At 36.7% G+C, this 24,363-nt stretch overlaps 1 protein-coding gene across 2 annotated transcripts in view; it reads right to left on the bottom strand.

Annotated features, from left to right (window-relative positions):
- The window catches only part of DNAAF4 (dynein axonemal assembly factor 4), a 71,746-nt gene extending 55,709 nt beyond the window's left edge, over positions 1 to 16,037 (bottom strand). For both annotated transcript variants that reach the window (XM_043471910.1, XM_043471911.1), the window contains exons 1-3: positions 15,748 to 16,037; positions 15,219 to 15,366; positions 12,271 to 12,404 (exon numbers count right to left, since the gene is read on the bottom strand). In XM_043471910.1, coding sequence (XP_043327845.1) covers positions 12,271 to 12,404; positions 15,219 to 15,366; positions 15,748 to 15,870 — 405 coding nt within the window. In that variant the 5' untranslated portion in view covers positions 15,871 to 16,037. The remainder of the gene's footprint in view (positions 1 to 12,270; positions 12,405 to 15,218; positions 15,367 to 15,747) is intronic.
- Between the last annotated feature and the right edge of the window lie 8,326 nt (positions 16,038 to 24,363).

The following is a 24,363-nucleotide window of genomic DNA, read 5'->3' as shown; positions in this document are numbered from 1 at the left end:
TGCATATATGGGTACTTTATTTTTGACAAAGGAAGCAAGAATATACAATGGGGCAAAGACAGTTTCTTTAATAAATCATGCTGGGAAAATGGGACAGCTACATGTAAAAGAATGAAATTAAAACACTTCCTAACACCATACACAAAGATAAACTCAAAATGGATTAAAGACCTAAATGTAAGACCAGAAACTATAAAACTCTTAGAGGAAAACAGAGGCAGAACACTCTATGACATAAATCAAAGCAAGATGCTCTATGACCCACCTTAGAGTAATGGAAATAAAAACAAAAGTAAACAAGTGGGACCTGATTAAACTTAAAAGCTTTTGCACAGCAAAGGAAACTATAGGCAAGGTGAAAAGACAACCCTCAGATGGGAGAAAATAATAGCAAATGAAACAGCTGACAAAGGATTAATTTCCAAAATATACCAGCAGCTCATACAACTCAAATGCCAGAAAAACAAATAACCCAATCAAAAAGTGGGGTAAAGATCTAAACAGACATTTTCCAAAGAAGACATACAGATGGCTAACAAACACAGGAAAAGATGTTCAACATCACTCATTATTCAGTTCAGTTCAGTTCAGTCGCTCAGTCGTGTCTGACTCTGTGACTCCATGAATCACAGCACGCCAGGCCTCCATGTACATCACAAACTCCCGGAGTTTACTCAAACTCATGCCCATCAAGTCGGTGATGCCATCCAGCCATCTCATCCTCTGTTGTCCCCTTCTCCTCCTGCCCCCAATCCCTCCCAGCAAAAGGGTCTTTTCCAACGAGCCAACTCTTCGCATGAGGTGGCCAAAGTACTGGAGTTTCAGCTTCAGCATCAGTCCTTCCAATGAACACCCAGGACCTATCTCCTTCAGGATAGACTAGAGAAATGCAAATCAAAACTACAAAGAGATATCACCGCACACTGGTCAGAATGACCATCATCAAAAAGTCTACAAACAATAAATGCTGGAGAGGGTGTGGAGAAAAGGGAACGCACTTGCACTGTTGGTGGGGTAAATTGATACAACCACTGTGGAGGACGGTATGGAGATTCCTTAAAAAACTAGGAATAAAACAACAAAAAGACAAATATTCCAATTATAAAATGGGCAAACTGACTTAAATAGACATTTTGGCAAATAAGATATACAAATGGCCAAGAAACACATGAAAAGATGCTCAAAATCACTGTCAAAGAAATGCAAATCATAACCACACTGAGATACCAATTCACATCTGATAGGATGGCTATAATTTTAAAAAAAAGGAAAATAACAAGTGTTAACAAGGATGGAAGGAACTGGAATCATCATATACTGCTGGAAAGAATGTAAAATTGTACAATTATGAGAAATTATTTGGTGATTCCTCAAAAAATTAAATATACGATTACAAATGACCCAGCAATTCTATTCCTAGGTTTATACACAAATCAGTTGAAAACATTTACGCAAACAAATACTTATAAGTGAATGTTAACAGTAGCACTATTTACAAAAGCCAAAAGATGAAAAGAAACCAAATTTCCACCAACTGATGAATGGATAAACAAACTGTGGTATACTCATGCAATGGAATATTGTTCAGCCATAAAAAGAATAAAGGTCTCAGACATGTTACAACATAGATAAATTCTAAAAACATTATATTAAGTGAAAGACTGAAGACACCAGAGGCCATATATGGTATGTGAAAGGTTCAGAATAGGCAAATTCATAGAGACAAAAAGGAGACTAGGGATTTTTAGGGGAGGGAAGAGTGAGGAGTGACTACTAATGGGCATGGGGTACCTTTCAGAGGTGATAAAAATATTCCAAAATTAGATAGTAATGATGGTTGTATAACCTGTGAATAAACAAAGCCAAAGAATTGTACACTTTTTTTTTTCTATATATATATATATGGACCTCCATGGTGGCTCAGTGGCAAAGAATCCGCCTACCACTGCCAGGAGACACAGGTTCGATCATTAGGTTGGGAAGATCCCCTAGAGAAAGAAATAGCAATGATACTCTAGTATTCCTGACTAGGAAATCTCATGGACAGAGAAGCCTGGCGGGTTACAGTCCATGGGGTCACAGAAGAGTCAGACACGACTTAGTGACTAAACAACAACAAATATATATGTACACATATACACACAAAACAGAGTATTATTCAACCTTAAAAAAGAGGGAAATCTTGCCATGTGCAACAACACGGAAGAACCTGGAAGGCAGTACACTGAGCAAAATAAGCCACACAAAAATAAATACTGTATGGTATCATGTGCTGAGCTTAGTCGCTCACTCATATCTGACTCTGCAACCCCACGGACTGAAGCCCACCAGAGTCCTCTGTCCATGGTGATTCTCCAGGCAAGAATACTGGAGTCGGTTGCCATGCCCTCCTCCAGGGGAGCTTCCCAACCCAGATATCGAACCCAGGTCTCCTGCAATGCAGGTAGATTCTTTACCATCTGAGGCACCAGGGAAGCCCATACATGGAATCTTAAAAAAAAAAATCAGAATCACAGAAAGTTGAGTCGTGATGCCAGGGGCTGGAGGGGAGGTGAGGAAATGGGAACACATTGGTGAAAGGGCACAAACTTTCAGCTGTAAGATGAGTAACTGCTGAGGATCTAATGTATACAACATATTGATTACAGTGATAAACTGTACTACATAACTGAAAGTTGTTAAGAGAGTAGATCTGAAGGATTCACCTCAAAAAAAAAAGATGAAAAAAAGGTAGCTATGTGAAGTGACAGATTTATTAGTGAACTTGAAAATGTGATTCCTTCCACTATATAAACATGGATCAAATCTTCACATTGTATGGTTTAAATATACTACAATTTTATTTGTCAATTTTCCTGCAGTAACTGGAAAAAAACAGCTTAAAAATTTAAAAAGTCACCATGGCAGCAGCAGGAAGAAGGAAAACAAACAAAAAGCCAGAGTGCATTTGGTCTGTAAAACTTGTTATTAAAAATATCAGAGATGAGAAAGATAAAAAAATAAAATGTAAAAGCAATAGTGATAGGGGAGTAACCAAGACAGCTGAGTAGCAAAATTTCACACACTCAAAGACCCAGAACGAAGGCAATAAGGTGAAAGGAGCTTAGGTCAAAGCCACTGGCTGATACTGGAAAACTTCCCAAAGAGCCAGGAAGTGACTTGGATTCCTCCTAAGGACACTAGCAGCAGGCACTCTGTGGAGCTTGTTCCACCATGAGAACACTGGTGCTAGGAACATTCTGGAATTCTCCCTCTAGCAGGAAGCTTACTTGCCCACCAGCCTATCAGCACCAGTACAAGGACACTACGGTCAAGCTACAAGCTTCACAGTAGACCTAGCTTTCCTCACCAGTGGGCAAGCACCAGCCTTGGCTACACAGTCTTTCAGCCAGGGCCAGATCCCAGACTTTAGAATCTGGCCCTGCCCACCGGTGGGCTGACACAAGACATAGGATCCCCCAGGATCCATCCCCACCTTCTAGCAGGTAACACGAATCCTGAGATCCCCCAGGCCCTGCAGCCAGATGCTCCAGGGTCCCCTGCCCAAAGATAGACTTAGTGGGACCTGGCCCCACTCACCATCAGACTAGCATCAACTTTGGGACAGCCCAAGCCATGCAGCCAAACATACCAAGACCCAGCTCTGTCCACTGTCAGCTGACTTCTTCCTTATCAGAAGGGCCTCACATACAACAGGGATAGGCGTGAGCCCTGTCTACCCATGCCCATGCCCACAGCAGTTGGCCCTGACACAGGAGAAGGCCCCACTTATCTGCATAGGAGTTAGCCCTAAATCATATAACTCTGGTGACCCAAGGAGAGTATGTTTTTGGGTCCCATAGGGTTGTCTTTTACATAAGGTCAATTCTCCATGATCAGGAAATATAAACAATCTACTTAATACCTACAAATAAACACAAAGAATTAGGCAAAATGAGGTAACAAAAGTCTATGTCCAAACAAAGGAACAAGACAAAACTCCAGAAATAGAACTACACAAAGTGAAGACCAAATCTAACCAATAAAGGATTTAAGAATAAATAAACACAGTGTGAAACTTAACAAACAGCTAGAAAATGTAAAGAACCAAACAGAGCTGATGCATATAATAAGTGAAATAAAAAACAATAGAAGGAATCACAGTAGGTTATATGATACAGAGGAACAGATCATTGAACTGGAAGACAAAGTAGTGGAAATTACCAAAGCTGACAGGAAAAAAAGACAGCATTTCTAAAAAATGAGGACAATCTTAAAGACCTCTAGAACAACGTCAAGCAAACAAATAATCACAATATATGGGTCCCAGATGGAGAAGAGAGAGAGAAGGGGGCAGAGAACTTATTAGAAGTGATAATAGCTGAAAATTTCCCATTCTAGGAAAGGAAACAGGTCCAGGGAACACAGAGTCCCATATAACATCAATCCAAAGGGGTCCACATCAAGACACACTATAAATTAAATGGCAAAAATTAAAGATGAAGAGAGAATCTTAAAAGCATCAAGGGAAAAGCAACTAGTTACATACAAGGGAGTGCCCATAAAACTGGTAGATAACTTTTCAGCAGAAACTTTGCAGGCCAGAAGGGAGTGGCATTATATATTTAAAGTAATGAAAGGGAAAAATCTACAACCAAGAGTATATGGCAAAGCTATTTTGGATTTGAAAGAGATAATCTGACACACAAGCAAAAGCAAAGAGTTGAGCACCACTAATCTGGCTTTATAAAGAATTAAAGGGTCTTCTCTAAGCAAAACAGAAAAGACCAGAACTAGACATATAAAAGTTATAAAAGAATACAATCTCATTGTATATACTCAATTTGTATATACTCAAATTGTATATACTCAACTGTATATACTCAAATATACAATTGAGTATATACTCAAATATACATATATATACTCAAATATACATAAATATACTCAAATATATATATATACTCAAATATATATATATTGAGTATATACTCAAATATACGAGTATATACAATGAGTACTCATTGTATATACTCAAATATACAGTAAAGGTAGTAGATCAACCACTTATAAAGTTGGTAGGAAGGGTAAAAAAACAAAGTAGTAAAATCATCTATATCCATGATAGGCAGTTACAGGATATACAAAACAAAAATATGTAAAAAATAATGTCAAAAGCATTAAATGTGGGGGGGGGGGAGAGTAAAAACAAACACTCACATACATATATAGGTTACTGTATACAACTTCATGGTAACCACAAACCAAAAATGTATAACAGAAACACAAAAAAGAAATGAATCCAAACATAATACTAAAGAAAGGAATCAAATCATAAGGGAAGACAGCAAGAGAAGAAAGGAATAAAAAGAACTACAAAAACAACCCCAAAACTTAACAAAATGGCAGTAAGTACATACCTATCAATAATTACTTTAGATGTAAAAGAACTAAAAGGATCAATTAAAGGACAAAGAGTGGCTGAATATATACAAAAACAAGACCCATCTGTATGCTGCCAACAAGAGACTCATTTCATATCTAAAGACACACAGATTGAAAGTAAGAGGAGGGAAAAAGGTATTTCATGCAAATGAAAATGGAAAAAGCTGGAGTACCAATATTTACTACCAGACAAAATAGACTTTAAAACAAAGATTGTAACAAGAGATGAAAAAGGACATTACATAATAATAAAGGAATCAATCCAACAAGATATTACAAGATATAATCATTGTAAATATATGCTCACTCAACATAAGAACACCTAAATACATAAATATGAACAAACATAAAGGCAAAAATTGACATTAACAAGTAAAAGTAGTGAACTTCAACACCCCATTTAAATCAATAGATGATTCAGACAAAAAAATCAATACGGAAACACTGGCCTTAAATAACACATTAGATCAGATGGCCTTATATATATGTGTGTATATATATATATAACATTTTATTCAAAAATAGCAGAATAAGTATTTCAAGTGCACATGGAACATTCTCCAGGACAGATCACATTCTAGGCTACAAAATATGCCTGAACAGATTTAAGAAAACTGAAATCATATCAAGCATTTTTTCTGACCACAACGCTATAAGCTTAGAAAGAAAGTGCAAGAAACACAAACATGTGGAGGCTAAACTAAATGCTACTGAGCAAGAAACAGGTCACTGAAGAAATCAAAGGGGAAATCAAAAAATACCTGGAGACAAATGAAAATGGAAACAATGACTGAAATCTATGCCGCGGAGCGAGAGCAGTTCAAGGAGGCAAGTTTACAGCAATATGAGCTTACATGAAACAGGAAAAATCTCAAGTAAACAACCTAATAATAATCTGAAGAACTAGAAAAAGAACAAATAAAATGCAAAGTAGAAGGAAAGAAATACAGAGATCAGAGAAGAAATAAATAAAATAGAGGCTAAAAAATAATTTTAAGAAACCACTGAAACTAAAAGCTGAATCTGTCAAAAAATAAAATTGATGAACTATTACTTAGACAGATAAATTTAAAAAAACAACAGGCCCAAATAAAATCAGAAATGAAAAAGATCAGTTATAATTAACATCACAGAAATACAAAGGATCATAAGAAATTACTCAGACAATTTATACATCAATAAAATGGACAACCTAAAGGAAATGGATAAATTCTTAGAGACGTAAAATCTCCCAAGATTGAATCAAGAAAAAATATACAATATGAACAGACCAATTACCAGTACTGAAATTGATTACTGCCTTTAAAAACTCCCAATGAACAAAAAGTACAGGAAAGACAGTTTCACAGGTGAACTGTACCAAATATTTAAAGAAAAGTTAACATCTATCCTTCTAAAACTACGCCATAAAACTGAAGAGGAAGGAATGCTTCAGAAGTCATTATACCAGGCCAGCATTACCCTGATACCAAAACCAGACAAAGACACCACCAAAAAAAAAAAAAGAAAAGAAAAGAAAATTACAGGCCAATATCACTGACGAACACAGATGTGAATATCTTCAACAAAATACTAGCTAACTGAATCCAAAAGTACATGAAAGGGATTAAACACCATGATCAAGTGAGATTTATCCCAGGAATGCAGGGATATCCACAAATCAATCAATGTGATACACCACAGTAACAAACTGAAGAATAAACATCTTAAGATCATCTAAACAGATGCACAGACAGCTGTCAACAAAATTCAACATCCATCTATGATAAAAACTGTCCACAAAGTGGATACAAGAGGGAATATACCTGAACATATTAAAGGCCATATATGACAAACCTAGCCAAATCACATTCAATGGTAAGAAGCTGAAGCATTTCCTCTAAGATCAGGACAAGCCAAGGATTCCCACTCTTGCCTCTTTTATTCAACATAGTATGGAAAGTCCTAGCCATAAAAACCAGACGATAAAAGACAATGAACCCAAACTGGAAAGGAAGAAGTAAAACTATTTCTGTTTACAGATGGCATGATACTATATAAAGAAAATCCTAAAGATGCCACCAAAAAACTATTAGAATTAACACATGAATTCAGTAAAGTTGAAGGATATAAAGTTAACCTATAGCAACTTGTTGCATTTATATACACTAACAAACTACCAAAAAGAGAAATTTAAAAGTCATATTTACAGGAGTTCCCTACTGGCCTAGTGGTTAGGATTCCAGGCTTTCACTGCTATGACTCAGGTTCAATTCCTGGTCAGGGAACTGGAATCCCATAAGCTGCAAGATTAAATACATAAATAAAACAATCACCTTTACAAATGCATAGAACAAAAAAATGAGAAAGCAGTTACTTGTAGCTTTTCTATACGTTAGTTATACATGCGTCCAATAAACAGGGCATGTGGCTTCACCAATAAGGACTTTTTAAAGACCCTATAGTATAATCTAGACAACTCCAGAAAGCAACTCACACATAATCAGGCGAAGTTACCATTCCACGCTTCTGAGTTTCAACTTTAAGAAAATAGCAGAAGAAAGCACTTCAAATTTGACCTATTTAGGTTAAAAATTAGTGGGAAAACAAGTTCCTTAAAAGAGAAAATAAAATAGAACCAAAAAATTCAAAACAGAAGATAACCTACAAAACAAAGAGTGAAAAAAACAGGAAAAGTAGGCAACAGTAATCCAAAGCAAAGAGGGGAAAAAGCATGTTTCAGATTAGTCTGGCATCAATATTCCAAGCTTCTATTAAGTCACCCCTACTCCATCTCAATTCTTCATGCTCTGGGTAGATGAACTTTCTACCTTCACCATGAAAACAAAGGATTACTTTAACTATCTGTGTCATGAAAAATTTTCCAAACCCCTGGTTATTCTTTATTCCTGCCCTTTAGTCAAAAGATAAAATATCCCCTATTGCATAGGACTTAATTTTTTCACCTGTTCCAACCTTCATCCCACCACAAAAAAACTGCTTCATCATCAATCCTCTCTCCTGGTTATATTATCAATCTCTCCCTCTTTACTGGCTTCTTTCTTCAACACAAAAATATGTTCAAAATCCTTTCATCCTAAGAATACAAAAGTTCTGCCTCCTCCTTGCAACCTCTTCAAACTCATTAGCCAGAATGAGCTTTCTAAAACACAAAACCAATTATTTTGGTATTCTTGCTGAAAATTCCTAAAGAGTTCCCCTCAAGAGATTTTTCTAAATATTTTTATTCAGAAAAATTTTATTTCTCATCACAACTGTTCCAAATTCTGTCAAGCACTTATACAAAACTGACTATAATGTCATTTTCCCATTCATCCCTAGATAACTGTAGCTCATTCTCCAGTATTCAGCACAAACTACACTGCCTCCTATTTCCTGACCATCCTTACAGACTGAGATACCAATCTTTAGGCAGTGTTTTCTCTTTATCTGCCCATGACTTCTTATGCACACCAGGCTGTAAACTTTGCTTTTTATTGTCTGTCACCCTCTCTATACTATAAGTAAACTGAAATCGAAGACTGACTTGTCAGCTCTGCCTCAATATCTTTTAAAAGTATTCAATAAATGTCTGCTAAATGAATGACAGATCAGTAGCAAAGATAAGGAGACATGGATGCAGTAAACCAAGGTTGAAGCGATAGACTTGAAGTAAAGATATATTTGCACATATGTAAAACTGACTGCCATTTGAAATATCATTCTATTGTATATAAAGCAATCATTTTATGGGGCTTGAAAGGGAACCAACAGAATAGACAGACTGTCTCCTGCTGGTTCCTGCTTATGTGCAGATGTGGATCATCTTCCTTTCTGCCTAAGAATAAAGCAGTTACAAAGAAAAGGCAGTGCTAAGGATGTTGTAGAGAGATGGAGTCAGGGCTTAGATTCACTACTCTGTCTCTGAATTTCTCCTGCTAGATGAAATCAAATTATCTTTATTGTTTAAACTCCAATCTTTTCAATTCAAACTAAGTTATAAAATGGCCAAAATTTTCTTCCTTAGTTATAAGCATGTCCCTTTGCAATGTGACTTCATCTTTCTTCCCCAGAAAAGGTGCAGTCTATTTCTCTAACCCTAATTTGGGCTTGATTCTATGCAATATTAGGTAAATGGAACATTAGAAAATGTGACACAGAAGTGTGTTTAAAGGGGCTTGTACATTAGGGCTTTCCCATTCCTGATCCCGGAAACACTAATTATGAAGTAAAGAAATCTGTGCTAAAAAAAAAAAAGAAAGAAATCTGTGCTAACCTGGAGAGGTTAGCACACCACATGGAGAGGAGTTTTGGCTTTCCAAGGCAAAGCTCTAGACATATGAGTGAGGTCATCCTAGAACATCCAGCCACAACCAAGGCAAACTCAGACCATAAGAACTGCCTGACCAACATGCAGAATCATGAGAAATAATGTGTTAAGCCAGAGGTCCTCAATCTCTGGGCCACAGATCAGTAACTCCTCAGATCAGTGGCAGTTATTAGATTAGAAATAAAGCACACAATAAATGCAATGTGCTTGAATCATCCTGAAACCATCACCTCCCACTCCCGGTTCACAGCAAAATCCACGGAACTGGTCCCTGGCACCAAAAAAGCTGGGAATTGCTGTTTAAGCCACTAAATTTTGGATAGTTTTTACACAGTGTTATTGACTAGATATTTGGTTTGGTGGTTTAGTCACTAAGTCGTGACTGACTCTAGCCTGCCAGGCTTCTCTGTTCATGGGATTTCCCAGGCAAGAATACTGGAGTGGATTGCCATTTTCTTCTCCAGAGGATCCTCCCAACCCAGGGATTGAACCTGGGTATATTGCATTGCAGACAGTCTCCTGAATTGCAGTCTAGATGTTTGAGTCCCCTCAAATGTGTTAAAGCTCTAACTCCCGTTTACATGGATTTCTGAGGAAGTAATTAAGGATAAATGAGGTCATAAGGGTGGGGCCCTGATACAACAGGATATGCCCTACTAAGAAGATACACCAGAGATTTTTTTCTCTCTCTTTTAGTTATCTGCAAGCCAATAATAGAGCTATTACCCACTATACCTTGATCTGAGACTTCTAGGCCCTAGACCTGCAAGAAGACAAATGTGTGTTGCTTTAAGTCATCCACTCTGTGCTGTTCTGTTAGGGAAGCCTGAGCAGTTTACCACCATACAGCATAGCAAACTGAAACAGTGAGTCTTAACACTAGCCCTGCTCAGTTTTTAAAAGATTACTACGAAAAAAAAAAACCTGGTTTTGGTATATGTAAATCAAGTTTTAAGCTAATTTATGGTTTAACCTAATAATGAGCTGCCTTTTGTCATCATATTGCTTCATTTACTCTTAATGGACCATCAAAGTTCTTTTCTAAATGGTGTCTAATATTGTACAGAGTAAAATTCGCTACATTTATCCACCAGATTAGAATTTTACTATGATTACAGAGTACTCAAACAATGTAGTCACATTAATTTATTCAAATATTTGAGCACCTACTATTTACTTGGCAATGGTTATGATAAGGATGAAAGAAAATATAGTCTCAACTCTCAACAATACTCAGGGGAAGAGACAGACAAAATGAATAGTTTGTAGTGTAGGGTACAGACGTTCACAGGTTCTATCACTTCAATGTAAACTACAGCTTCATTCTTTATACATTAATGCCCCTAGACTACCTTTGCAAATACCAAAGTCAGGCTTTCATATGTCAGGAGATATTTATCAACTTCAAGGTAGAGCATTGTGGTACTGCCTGGCAATCAATTGTTCAGCTTTGTTATATTTACCAATGCAGCAGTATGCGGGCTATTAATTTATCAGTTCAATAAATACTTATTTGCTGCCACAAATTTTATACTACTTTGCTTGTATTTTTTTAAAATTCAGGAAAAGTTTGATCGTAGTCATAATACGATCAAGAAAAGGTGGAACTCATCAAGTATACTAAAAGCAGAAATCTTTGGATGGCTGACCACATGTTCAATTATTAAGTAAAACACGAAGTATATTAACCATTGGCAATATTTAAAAGTCAAGTAAAAGTGATAAGCAGAGAAGTCTTTGGAATTATGGACTGGAATTATGAACTGTTGATTATAAAAACAACACTAGTGATCCAAACGCAAAAGAACAATCATGAGTCCACAGAGCTCTTGATGAGATAATGCTTGTTATAGATTTCTTAGTCATTTCAAAATGAGAATTTAAGATGGGAAATTATTTGTAAAAATCAGTCAGAATAGGTAAACCTATAGAGACAGAAGGTAGATTAGTGGTTGTCTAGGGTTAGAGGTTTGGATGAATAGGGAGTGACTGCTCATGGTGCAGGGTTTCTTTTTGGGGTGATGAACATGTTCTAAAATTGATTGTGGTGATGGTTTTATGACTCTAAATATACTAAAGAAGCACTGAATTGTAAGCTTTTAATAGGCAAACTGTATGGTATGTGAATTATATCTCAAAAAATATATTGCTGATTAAAGCTTTAACTTGAAAGCCTCAACAATTAAAAGATATTATTCGTCAATATTCAGTGTTGAATCTATGCTTTTCTTGTTTTAAATAATAATGTACATCAATATCAATATAAAAAAAGAAGTAAAACACTTCCACCATAAAACCTTATAACTTTTGTTCCCCTGGAAATAGAACATTCTCCCTAAAACAGGTAAATCCATTGTTCAACCTTCATGCTTTCATACAGCTTTTCAGAAGTAGCAGACAACCTATGTAACACAGCAAGTCCTGTAACCAAAGTATAAACAAAAAGGTGGAAAGCACAGTAGATGGAACAAATTATCACTGCATAGTTTACTACTATATCTTTAATTAAAGGACCTTCCTATCAATCTGCAACTTACCTTCATCATGACACCTAGTGTATATTTTTGATCTTCCCTCCTTGCCACAGCTTTTGCTTCCGTAGCTTCTTTTGCTCTTTCCTGTGCTTGTAGGATAGATTTCTCCCTTATTCTTTGCATCATCTCTTTGTCAACTAAAACATAAAGAATATCACTAAATTAGAATCATGATGAATTTGTTTTACTTAGGAGAATTTGTTTTTCCTACATATTGATCTGGATTAAGATGGTTTTGGACCCAACTTCACATGCAGAAGTAAGAACATTTCTCAGTATTAAACTAGTCAAGAAGCTAATAAGAGTGACTGTAACAGTAATGAATTAGCAAAGAATGGATGCTTTTGTGCACTGAGAAAGACAGACAGACACAGAAAGACAGAGAGGAAAGATACGAATGACTTTCAAAAAAAAAAAAAAGAAAGATACGAATGAGAGAGAAGAGGAGCAATGCAGAGAGGAAATAAGAGAGGGAATGAGGATGCAGAGAGGGGAGGGAGAGAAGGAGGAGAGGGTCACAAGAGGGAGAAAAAGGGTGTGCAATGAGAGGGATGGGGAGAGGCAAAGGGGGCCGGAGGGGAGGAAAGAGAACACACTGATACTCCTCTCTCTCCTATTAGCTTATAAACCTGATCACAATCAAGCATCACTATGAGGTCTCTTAGAAGAGTACATGGGTTGAGATCATCTGACATGATCAATCACCTTCAAAAATATAAATGGTGAGCTTTATGTATGAAGAGTACAGGGCAAGCTTTAGGAAAAATTATAAAGTCACATGACATGTTACATACAGAACTTTACCATTCAGTCATTTTTTATTCAGTGATTCAGTATTTTAGAAACTGCAGGCTGTGATCCATTATGGGGTAAATTATCTTAAGAGAATAAGGATTAAGGAAGGGATCTAGACTTTGAAGGAAAAAAACAGTAGGAGAGAGGAAACTTGGGAGAGAGTGAAGTAAGAAGTGACAAGGAGGGCAGGAGTGGAGGGATGACTAGTAAACCCTTATACTAACCCTTCATATTATTTTAAAATATGTGAAAATAATACATAAAGAAAACGAGTTACAAAGTGTTATATTAAAATACTTACAAAATATTAAGTCTTATATTAAAACACAAAACATTAAATTTGTGATATACAAATATCTGCTTCTTTATTTATGCATTATATAATATATAGCAAAATGTCTAATATATAATTTCAAAGTAATGCATCTAAAAGGCAAAGGTACCTGATATGAACATGTTGTGATTTTTATTGATACTCCTTTTGATTGTTGTCTACATTCATAATTGAAGGGAATATTAAATTTCAGTTAAAAATGAGTAAAGAGTATGGAATTTTTACCCATCCAAGATCCTGGCTGGAAATCAGGACTGCAATGAGGTCTGAAGCCTCTTCCCAAGCATCCACCTGTTTTAGTAACAGGGTGGTAGAGAGCTGGACCAGGGGCAGAAATAATTTTTAAAAAATCGTTTCCAAATTAAATGCTCCACATCTAAAAGAAATGAAAAATGGATCAAGAAGGAACTTCAGAAAAAACTGGAGCAGTATTTTGTGAATAATGAGGGAGGCAGGCTTGGAGTAGATATTGGAGTTTCATAACACTACATGTGGAAAAAAAGATTATTAAAACAAGTCCACTGAATTGCATGTAAAAATGAGTTTGAAAAAAATAAAAAATAAAAATCAAGGTTAACAAATTTAAAAAAAACTGAGTTTGACTTCTAAAAGAATCTCAAACTTGGTTTCTGAAGTAAAGTTAATGTTCATTACTTGTTATATAAGTTAGTTTTAAGACTGTTTTGATTCGTCTAATTGGCAATTACAGTCAAACCCAATCTGCTGCCTGACTGCTCACAGCACATAGGCTAAGAATAATTTTTAAAGTTTTAAGTAGTTGAAAAAATCAAAATAATAGTAATGTTTAATGACATAAGTGGCTCAAACTGTAAAGAGTTTGCCTGTGATGCAGAAGATCTGGGCCGGGAAGATCCCATGGAGAAGGAAATGGCAACCCACTCCAATATTCTTGCCTGGAAAACCCCATGGACAGAGTAGCCAGACAGGCTACAGCCCATGGGATAGCATAGAGCTGGACAAGACTGAGTGACTAACACTTACACTTTTTCACTTTTAAAAACTAGAATAAATTGAAATTTCAGTGTCAATAAATATATATTGTCTATGGCTGCTTTTGCACGACAATGACATAGCTGAGTAACTCTAACACAGACCACATAGCCCACAAAATCCAAAATATCATTTGGTCCTTTACAGAAAAAGTTTGCTAACACTTGGCTCAAATGGTCAAAATTTGGAATAGCTGACCATGTAACTATGAAAGAGAAGAATCAAGCAGCTGTGCAACGAAAGTAGATATGTAAATCAGAGAGGACTGTTATGATTAGAAAACAAAATTCCCTTCCCATTCCTGCATAAGGAGCCAAACAGGCTTCCCTGTCTTTCACTATCTTCTGTAGTATATATCTTCAAATATGTAGCCACTGTTGAGTGTGACCTTAGGCAATTACTTAACCTTTCTGCACCTCAGTAGCCTCACCTTAATAGGAAAAAAAAAAAAATGGTGGGGGTGGTGAGTACCTAAGTGATAGACTATTACAAGGATTAATAGATGAACTAATGCCTAATACGAAATGAGTGCTCGTAAAGGCCACACCTGCAGGCCTTATCCTCTGAAGACAGAAGCTCACATCGTTAAAGAGCTATTATTAACAGACTCTAATTTTTTAGAAATTCGATACTCAATGATTAGGTTATTAGGTTATTTAAGAGGAAGCTGAAGCACTACCTCATTTAAATCACACTCGTGCCTATTTTGTTTTCCTAGAAGAGCAACATAATTATTTCAAAACATAAATTTTTGAATAGTATAAAGTTTAAAAAGCACAACCGGCTTAACATCTTTTAGTAAAGAACTTACCACCTGACAGAGAAAGGGTCTCCCACATGGCTGCTTCTTTTTTGTGCAGGGTGAAAACAATAATGTTATTCCCAATCTTGGCTTTGCTGCTCTCATCGTCTATGGGAGCATAGAGAAACGCCTCGAATAAAAATGGAGGGCTGTTCACCTATTCAGAGGGGGGAAACGGAAGTTAATCTGGCTACACAAAATGAAAGGCACACCCCTTAAGAAATAAGTGATGGAGGCCAAAATCATTTTCTTAAATTCCTGCTATAAATTTATTCCCAGGTCACGATAAAAGTAGCAAGGCATATGGAAGCCATGGATAAAATCATCCCTGACCCGATGACATCTATCTACAGACGAGGTGTCACCTGTATGAGATTCGTAACTTATTTTGTTTGTTTTGCTTTGTTTTATTTTTAATAGGACTAATATTCTAGGATGCTCATCTGCAAAGACGCGCCTTTTGCGCGTCCACAGCCGTGCCGTAGCAGACGCCTCAGACCACACCCCTGGGGCCGGCCGGCACGACTTGCGCTCCTACCTTCAGATAATTTTCGGTGCAGAACACGTCCGCGTCTCGGACGCTGACGCCTCGGAGGGGCACAGAGATGAAGACCGCAGTGCTCGTCTGCCGCCAGCTGTAATTGCTAAGCTGCAGCGGCATCCTGGGAGGCAGCCGGCGAGAGCGAGGAGGACTCACGCCCGCTCGGTTGCTAGGGAAGCCGGGGTTACCACACGCCAGCCCTTCCGGGTCAGAAGGGCCAGGGCACCCGGCGTTCCCAGCGTGCCCCGGGCGCGCCCCTGCGGCCTCCCTGCGGACTCCCCTCGCGACTGCCTGGGTCGGCTTGTGGGGGCGTTCCCCCTGTTTGGGGTCTTATCCCTTCGGGAATCTGTGAAGTAGCAGGCCCACTTCCGCTTAAGCAAGAATGAAGCTTCACGCCTGAAAATGCAAAAAAGGGACGTAGGAAAGCGTCACCCGTGAGAAGCAGGTGCGACGCCCACGCGCCGTGGCAGCCTGGCCTTTTGTTTGCTGTGACGGAAGCTGTAGAAGTTAGCACCCTTTGGTGTTCTTGTTCGGGGAATTTCCTGCTCATATAGACATTCTCGCCTAGAAGCTTGCCTGTCCTGTTATAGTCGTTCAAATCCTGTCGGTAGGAAGCCACTCACAAGCGTGTAGATGGGGTTCGCTCCTCGGTTTGAGAACTTTTGACCGTATGACTCACCTGAAGAATGCTTGGTAGTAACTCAACTGTAGGATAAGTTAAATTGACACGGATATGTTTTATAGTGGCTTAGGGAGACTTGTAACTTTCACGCTGAAGACCATGTTAGTCTTCCCACACGCAGTATTTAAGGAATCTGAGATCCATATACCCAACCCTGTTGTCACTTGGATTAGTGTGGCTTCACTGTGATTAAGATCCTGATGCCTTAGCTCCCAATGTTCTTTCCCTGGGATGCTTTTTGGAGACACCGGAATTTGATTTTTTTTTTTTTTTTTTTTTTTTTTAGTAACATGAAAGCTAAGCACGTACAAACTATTTGCCACCTAGGGATAGGGATTTTTAACATTTTATTTTGGAAATTATTAATACAAATTTAAAAGCTACTGAAAAAAATCCTTGAGGAAAGCTAAGGAACAGACTTGGGAGGGGAAAATATCATCTTTCACCCCCTAAACAGGCCACCCCTCAGTACAGTTCATCGTCTCAAGATACCTTAACTTTGAATACTGGGACCATGTTAGACTTCTTGTCTCTTGTCCTCTCAAGCAGAGAAACCTAAAAATCAAGCCTATAGATTCTTTTCCATGTTGCCTTTAGCATTTTTCCCTCTTGTGTTCAATGCCTACTTTCACCATTTTGTTTCAAACTCTCTTTTGTGTTTTCTAAAGACAGTTTATGTGTTCCAAATTTTTAAAGTGTAGATTATGCCACTATAGAGAAACACAAGTGATATAATGTATTTATGGTAAATTAAAAGCATACTTTGAGCTCTTTGCCAGTTTCAGGGAAATTAACAATCACTTTGTGCTGCTGCTACTGCTGCTAAGTCACTTCAGTCGTGTCCGACTCTGTGCGACCCCATAGACGGCAGCCCACCAGGCTGCCCCATCCCTAGGATTCTCCAGGCAAGAACACTGGAATGGGTTGCCATTTCCTTCTCCAATGGTGAAAGTGAAAAATGAAAGTGAAGTCGCTCAGTCGTGTCCGACTCTTAGCGACCCCATGGACTGCAGCCTACCAGGCTCCTCCGTCCATGGGATTTCCCAGACAAGAGTACTGGAGTGGGGTGCCATGGCCTTCTCCAAATCACTTTGTTAAGCACATACAAACTTGTGTGGTGAAATTGTCCTATCAGTCTTATGAAACTTTTTGCACTCTGATTGAATATTTTAAAAAACTTGATCAGTTTTGCTACTGAATCATTACACCAGCTGATATCCATTTAAAACACCATTAATTTTTCTACTTCAAGACTTAAGTACTTACCTAAAAAGTGTTTCACAAGAGTTGAAACTAATTCAATCTTAAAAGTTTTCCTTATCTGTGTTCCTTAACAGATTTAAAAAACAAACAAAAAAGATCTTAATCTAACCCAAGTGTAGATGGAAACGATATATGGCAAAAGTGTGCACATAAATGGGGAAAAGCAAGAAAGGAATGACTATTGAATACATTGGTGTTAGAAATTGTAACCATATGGGGGAAAAAATGAGATTGGATTGCTACATGCATATGGTGTCACACACAAAAATGAATTTCAGATGAATTGAAGATAAATCAATTAAAAACTTGTATTTTTATATACACATACATGTGTGTATATATGATCTTGTCATACTTAAGCTTTTCTTTAAGTATGATATCAAAAAGCACTTACATTAAAGAAAAAAGATCAAAGACTTGAACTAAGATTAAGAACTTGTATTCACCAACAGGCACAATAAAGAATGACAGGATATATATTTTTCAATATATATTGGACATCTGTAGTTGAATAACTTGTTTTATTCAGTCACTGAGCAAGGAAGGACACGTGCCACACTGAGTGTCTCAGAACTAGGGGGAAAGTCTAAGGGAGGGAGGCTTTCCTCTAGATTGGGTCCTCTCATAAAGAGAGGGTAACTATGATTGAATAAAGAAGTAACTGTCCATAGCAGCTTTCTAGCAAAAACCTGAAAACATGCCAAATATCAGTAGGTATATTCATACAAAAGAATATCATACAACAATAAAAATTAATTATAACTTTATACTGGGTGGATGAGTGGGGGAATAAGAAGCAAATACCCTTAAGGAGTAATGCCAATTTTATAAAACTTTAATGAAGAGCAAATCTGTTGGTTAAGGATTCCTGTATATGTGGTAAAACTATAAAGGAAAGCTAAGATGTCAGAAAGGCTAACAGTTAACTCCTAGGTGGAACTCTTGCAAGTGACACTCTTTGTGGTAGCCAAAAGAGCTGATTTCTGCATAGACGCTGCATGAATTAAGACAAAGTTGCTCAAAGCATGGTCCCCTGTCAACAATGTCAGCATCATCTGAGGACTTGCTAGAAATACAAATCCCCAGACCCCACTGAAGACCTGCTGAACCAGAAAATCTGGAACTGTGGCCCAGCAATCTGTGTTCTAACAGAACCCCCAGGTAATTCTGATACACACCAAAGACTGAACCACAAGGGTAAGAGATAGCTTTTAATAGGGGAAAAGAGAAACTCACAAAGCCAAGAAAATAAAACAACACAGGTTCCCCCATTCTCCCCTCATCCCAAGGAGAAGCATATGCTTCGATCTGCATACTGCTAAAGCAATATGCTCGATCTGCAATGTAGCTGTGCATTATAGGAGAGGAATTCCATCCCCTTGCTGTCCTCCCTTCCATAAGAAAGGAGAACATACAAGTTTAAAGCTTAAATATATGTATTTTTATATACACATACATGTGCGTGTGTGTGTGTGTGTGTGTGTGTGTGTGTGATCTTGTCATCCTTAACTTTTTCTGTAAGAGCAAACATGAAGGGGAACCTTTTCAGGAGGGAAACTAATGGGACCCAGGCAATTCGTGGTTTAGGTGCAAACTATAAGAATTATCTGAGAAAGCCAGCTACCCAGTATCTGGAGACTTTGATTCACACGGAAAGATTAAGTTGGAAAAAAAAAATTACTAGTACTGGCAAGCAGAGTTCAGGTGCAGCCCCTCCCACTGGAAGACAGGAGGATATTGGCTGGTTCCATAGAAAAATTGAGAGAACACCTCAAATTATTTTTGATTTTGTTCATTATAACAAAGTATGCCATCAGAGAGCATCAAAAAAATTGCCAAGTTTTTTTTCCCCCTCTGTCTCTAGTTTTGGTGATGGATTTGCTTTATTCATCTTTTAATTCATAATGTACATATACAAATCTCTATATTATTTTGTATGTAATAAATACTAGAAAAAGTAAAAATTTAAAAACAAGTTCTATAATAGAGGCATGTCCTTATTTTCACCTTACATATTGTCAGGCTTTTAGGGAATGAAAATGTACATTACAAAGCAAAAATTAAATCTTATTATTCTTCACCTAAAATTAATTAACCATAATTTATTCTTTGATCATCAAACTCAAATTTGGCCATAAGGAAAGGCTGATTTATTATTTTTTTTAACACCACCTCAGAACTTTTTAAAAAACCTTTTGAAAGCCTTTATTCTTGCAACAAAATGATTTGGACCCACTTGGAATTTTTTTCCTTTTTTATTCTAGGAAATAGAATCAGTCATTCTCCAAGAAACTTTAGTTCTTTTTAATGCAGAATAGCTTTCGTCAATATCTCAGCACTAAGTTTTAAATGCACTCATTATTTTACTATTTTAAATTTGGGCTTTAGGAAAAGACAATGTGATTTACAGCTAGACAAGAATATATAGGTAGAGCTCATGTAGAGAATGTGAAGTGTCCATTTATCCTTTTTATTTTTGGCCAAAATATCTTAGGTTGACATTTACAGAGTATACATATTAATGATTTTTTCCTACTAGACTTGTTTTAGCATATTAGTTTTTTTTAAAGAATTTTAAGTGCTTCTAGTTCCTGATCTGGCATTATGGAGCTTTGAAGTCACCACTCCATCCCAGCAAGAAAAAGCCTGAACAAAATGAAAGATCAACAACTCTTTTTAGCGCACAAGACAAGTGAGGTCAGAGGGCAAGCCACTGCCCGCCCCCCGCCCCCGAAATGGGAGAGATTATATTTATAGTGAATCACAACCAATCAGAGCAGAAACGTCCATGGGATCTAGTGCCAAGGCAGGAAAACCTGAATGTAGTTAACAAATTGCTAGAGGCTCACTGTGGGCAGATCTGAGAGACAAAAGCTCTAGGGGGACTCAGCCCCCAACATTTTTGTGAGTTTTACTTTCTGAAAGTCCATCAGTTTCTCACAGTGAATATTTACACAAAAATATTCTCAAGCTCTCATCAGGGGGACAGGAAATGAATGATTTTGAAATATGCCAGAGCATTTATTTGTTCTTAGCAAGACCTTACCTTGAAAGAAATTATTTAACCAGAGCCTAAACTGCTAGAGTTTTATCAGAGTTTGACTAGAAAAAAATTTATAGCATTAAATGCATATATCAGAGAAAGATCTAAAATCAATCAAATAAGTGTCTACCTTAGGCAGCTAGAAAAATAAAAGCAAAATAAATCCAAGTAAAAAGTATTTAAAAGGAGAAATAATTTAAAGCATAAATTAATGAAATTAAAACTAGAAAATCAACAGAGAAAATCAATGAAACAAATCTGGTTTTATGAAAATAAAATCAGCAAGCCTCTAGCCAGGCTACATAAGGAAAAAAAAGCAGGGGAGTAGAGGGGTGGAGAGGACACAAATAACTAATATGAGAAATGAAAGAGGGGATAGCATTGCAGATACTATGAATGTGAAAAGGATAATAAAGGAGTACTATGAACAACTCTGTGCCTACAAATCTGATAACCTAGATGAAAAGGGCCAACTTCGTGAAGGACATGACCTGCCAAAACACACAAAAAGAAATAGACAACCTGAATAGGCCTATATCTGTTAAAGAAATTGAATCAATAATCAATAACTTCCCAAAAGAGAGAGCTCCAGACCCTGATGGGGGTCACTGGTGAATTCTACCAAACATTAAGGAAAAAACTATACCAATTATCTATAGTTTCTTTCAGAAGACAGAGGTAGAGGATATACTTCCTAACTCATCCTACAAAGCCAGAAATACCAGCACCTAGAAATCTCCAAGACAGGCCAACTTTGTGCCTAGTCTTGAAGTTGGGTAGTGTCAGTCCTCTAACTTTCTTCTTCTCCTTCAGTAATGTATTGACTATTCTGGGTATTTTGCCTCTCCATATAAACTGTGGAATCAATTTGTCAATATCTACAAAATAACTTGCTAGAATTTTGATTGAGATTGCATTAAATTGATAGATCACGTTTGAAGAACAATAATCAATGCAGTGTGGTATTGGTGAAAGGACAGGCAAATAGATCAGTGGAACAGAATAGAGAGCCTAGAAATACACCCACAGGAATATAGTCAACTGATTTTTGACAAAGGATCAAAGACAATATGATGGACAAAAAACAGTCTTTTCAACAAATGGAACAACTGGACACCCATATGCAAAAAAGTAAATCTAGGCATAGTGGTTCTAACCTTCACAAAGTGTATTCAAAATAGATCACAGATGTAAAATTAAAATGTAAACTTATAAAACTCCTAGAAGATAACACAAGAGAAAATCTAGATGACCTTGGATTTGGTGATAAATTTTAGGTACAACACCAAAGGCATGATTCATGAAAGAAAACTGATAAGCTGGACTACATTAAAGTAAGTTTTTTTTTCTGTTCTATGAAATGACACTATTAAGAGAATGAAAAGACAAGACACAGAATGGGAGAAAATATTTGCAAAGGATACATATGATAAAGGACTGTTACCCAAAATACATAAGAATTCTTAAGAAAACAAACAACCTGATTAAAAGATGAGCCAAACCTTAACAGACACCTCACCAAAGAAGATACACAGATGATAAATAAGAATATGAAAAGACGTTCCACATCATATGTCATAAGAGAAATGCAAATTAGAGCAATGACATACCACTACTAAACACATATTATAATGGCCAAAATCCACAACAGTGACATCAAATGCTGGCAAGGAAGTGGAACAGGAACTTTCATTCATTGCTGGTGGAAATGCAAAAAATTGAGTTTAGTGGTTTCTTACAAAATGAAATACTCTGTTGCTCTAGCACCTCACCTTGCCAGGCTCAGCATTCCCTTTTTTATTTCTTCTTAGCACTTATTCTCTAATTCACTTTTAGTTTACTTATTTTCTTTCTTTATAGAATAAAAATTTCATGAGTGTAGTGAGTTTTGTCTGATTTACAGCATGCACTGCCATGGTCTTAGCAGTTAAAACAGTGACTGACATAAATAACACTCATTATTAAGTGTTGAATGAATGAATATCTATATATTGGATTTCATAATTGTTTTTTATTCTTTATCTTTCAGGATCCTGAATTGTACTTCTCTTGAAGACTTTTTCAGGCTGTGCTGTCATTTCCATCTTGAGTAGATCAAAATTTTAAAAGATGTTTGTTGGCTATTTTTATCATTAATTTTCTTCATGTTTTGAAATTTTGATTTACAGTGGGTTTTTTTTTTCCTTTCCTTTTACTTTTGTTTCTTTCTTCTAGGTTCTTCCTTTCCTTTCTGGCAGTTTTCAGTTGCCTCTAACCTGTGTCCTAGGAACTCCAATTCAGCCAAGTGTTAAGTCAATTTACTGTTTCAAATTCTTTGGTGATACTGTACACAAGTTACCAACTGAGAAAATTACAAAACTGTGTATTTGTGCCACATTAGGCCTATAAGCTAGAGTCCCAAGTACCAGCTGGAGCCAAATTTGCTTTTTAACCTTTTTCACATGAGAGGCAGCAGCACCAGTAATCCCTGCTCCCACCAGGCTTAAAGTGGTTATTCCTGTTCTATTGACCACTAAAAAAAAAAGAATCACTTTCACCAATTTCACCAAATTGAGACTCATCAATTTTATTCACCTTTTAAGTAAACTCTTTTATTTTTTAAAGATAAAGATTAGCCATTTAAATAAGTCTTTTAAATATTAAATCTTTTACATGTTTTAAATAGCCAATTTGTGGCCCTATTATTCCTCTCTAGTGTTTGTTTTCTATTCCGTTTCCTATTCTTATTATTTCCTTCCTTTACTTAGGATTTTTTATTCCTTTGGATTTTACTCCTTAGGATTATTTATTTCTTATGCTTTCGAGATCAACACTTAACTCATTATATTGTGGGCTGAAAAATTATCTAAAGCTATACATTTCCCTTTAAGATGCATTATTGCATCTCAAGTTTGGAATGTCGCAGCACTTAGACCTCATTACCCTGCCAGATTAGAGTTTTTCACAGATTTCTGCCTTGGGCTCAGAGTCATGCACGATGCTGGCTTCAGCACAGTTTATGTTTTTTCCTTTATTTCTTGTCCTGGTGTGTATATATATATGTTTTGAACCCAATCTTTTTATATTTATCATTTTTGTATGTTTGAAACAAAGCAGTACCAATTTCATAATGTTATTTGATCAGAAGTTTCTGTACATCTTTTTCCTCCAACAGATAATTTTTTTTCCCTTCCACACATTTAAATAAACCTTTGATACATTCAAATTTTACCTTGATGTAATTTTATCTTGTCACCTTTATTACCTCTAATACCAAGTTGCATCAACCAATACAGTCACATTTTATGCATCTTTGTTTTTCTCAAGGCACCTGATTGTTTCAAACAGACTTTGGGTGTGTTTTGTAAACCTAATTTTATCATCAATCAAGTTTGTTCTTAATATTGTTCTTAGTATTAGCAATACTGTATCTCTACTTCAAGGATCACTATGCTGCTGAGACTGTAGAACTCCTCTCCAATTAATTTTCTATTAACAAAACTAGAGTCCTAATTTGTAATAATCAAAATAGAGGTATGTTCATGTTTTCTTAAGGAAACTCAGGGCTCAGTGTTATGTACAAACTTCATAGGAAAAACAACAAAAATCTCGGTTTGCTCCTCAGTATAAAACTAAATTCCTAGTA

This window comes from Cervus canadensis, chromosome 6, assembly GCF_019320065.1.
Source record: "Cervus canadensis isolate Bull #8, Minnesota chromosome 6, ASM1932006v1, whole genome shotgun sequence".
Taxonomy (NCBI): Eukaryota; Metazoa; Chordata; class Mammalia; order Artiodactyla; family Cervidae; genus Cervus; species Cervus canadensis.
This window is presented reverse-complemented; position numbering and strand designations above follow the sequence as displayed.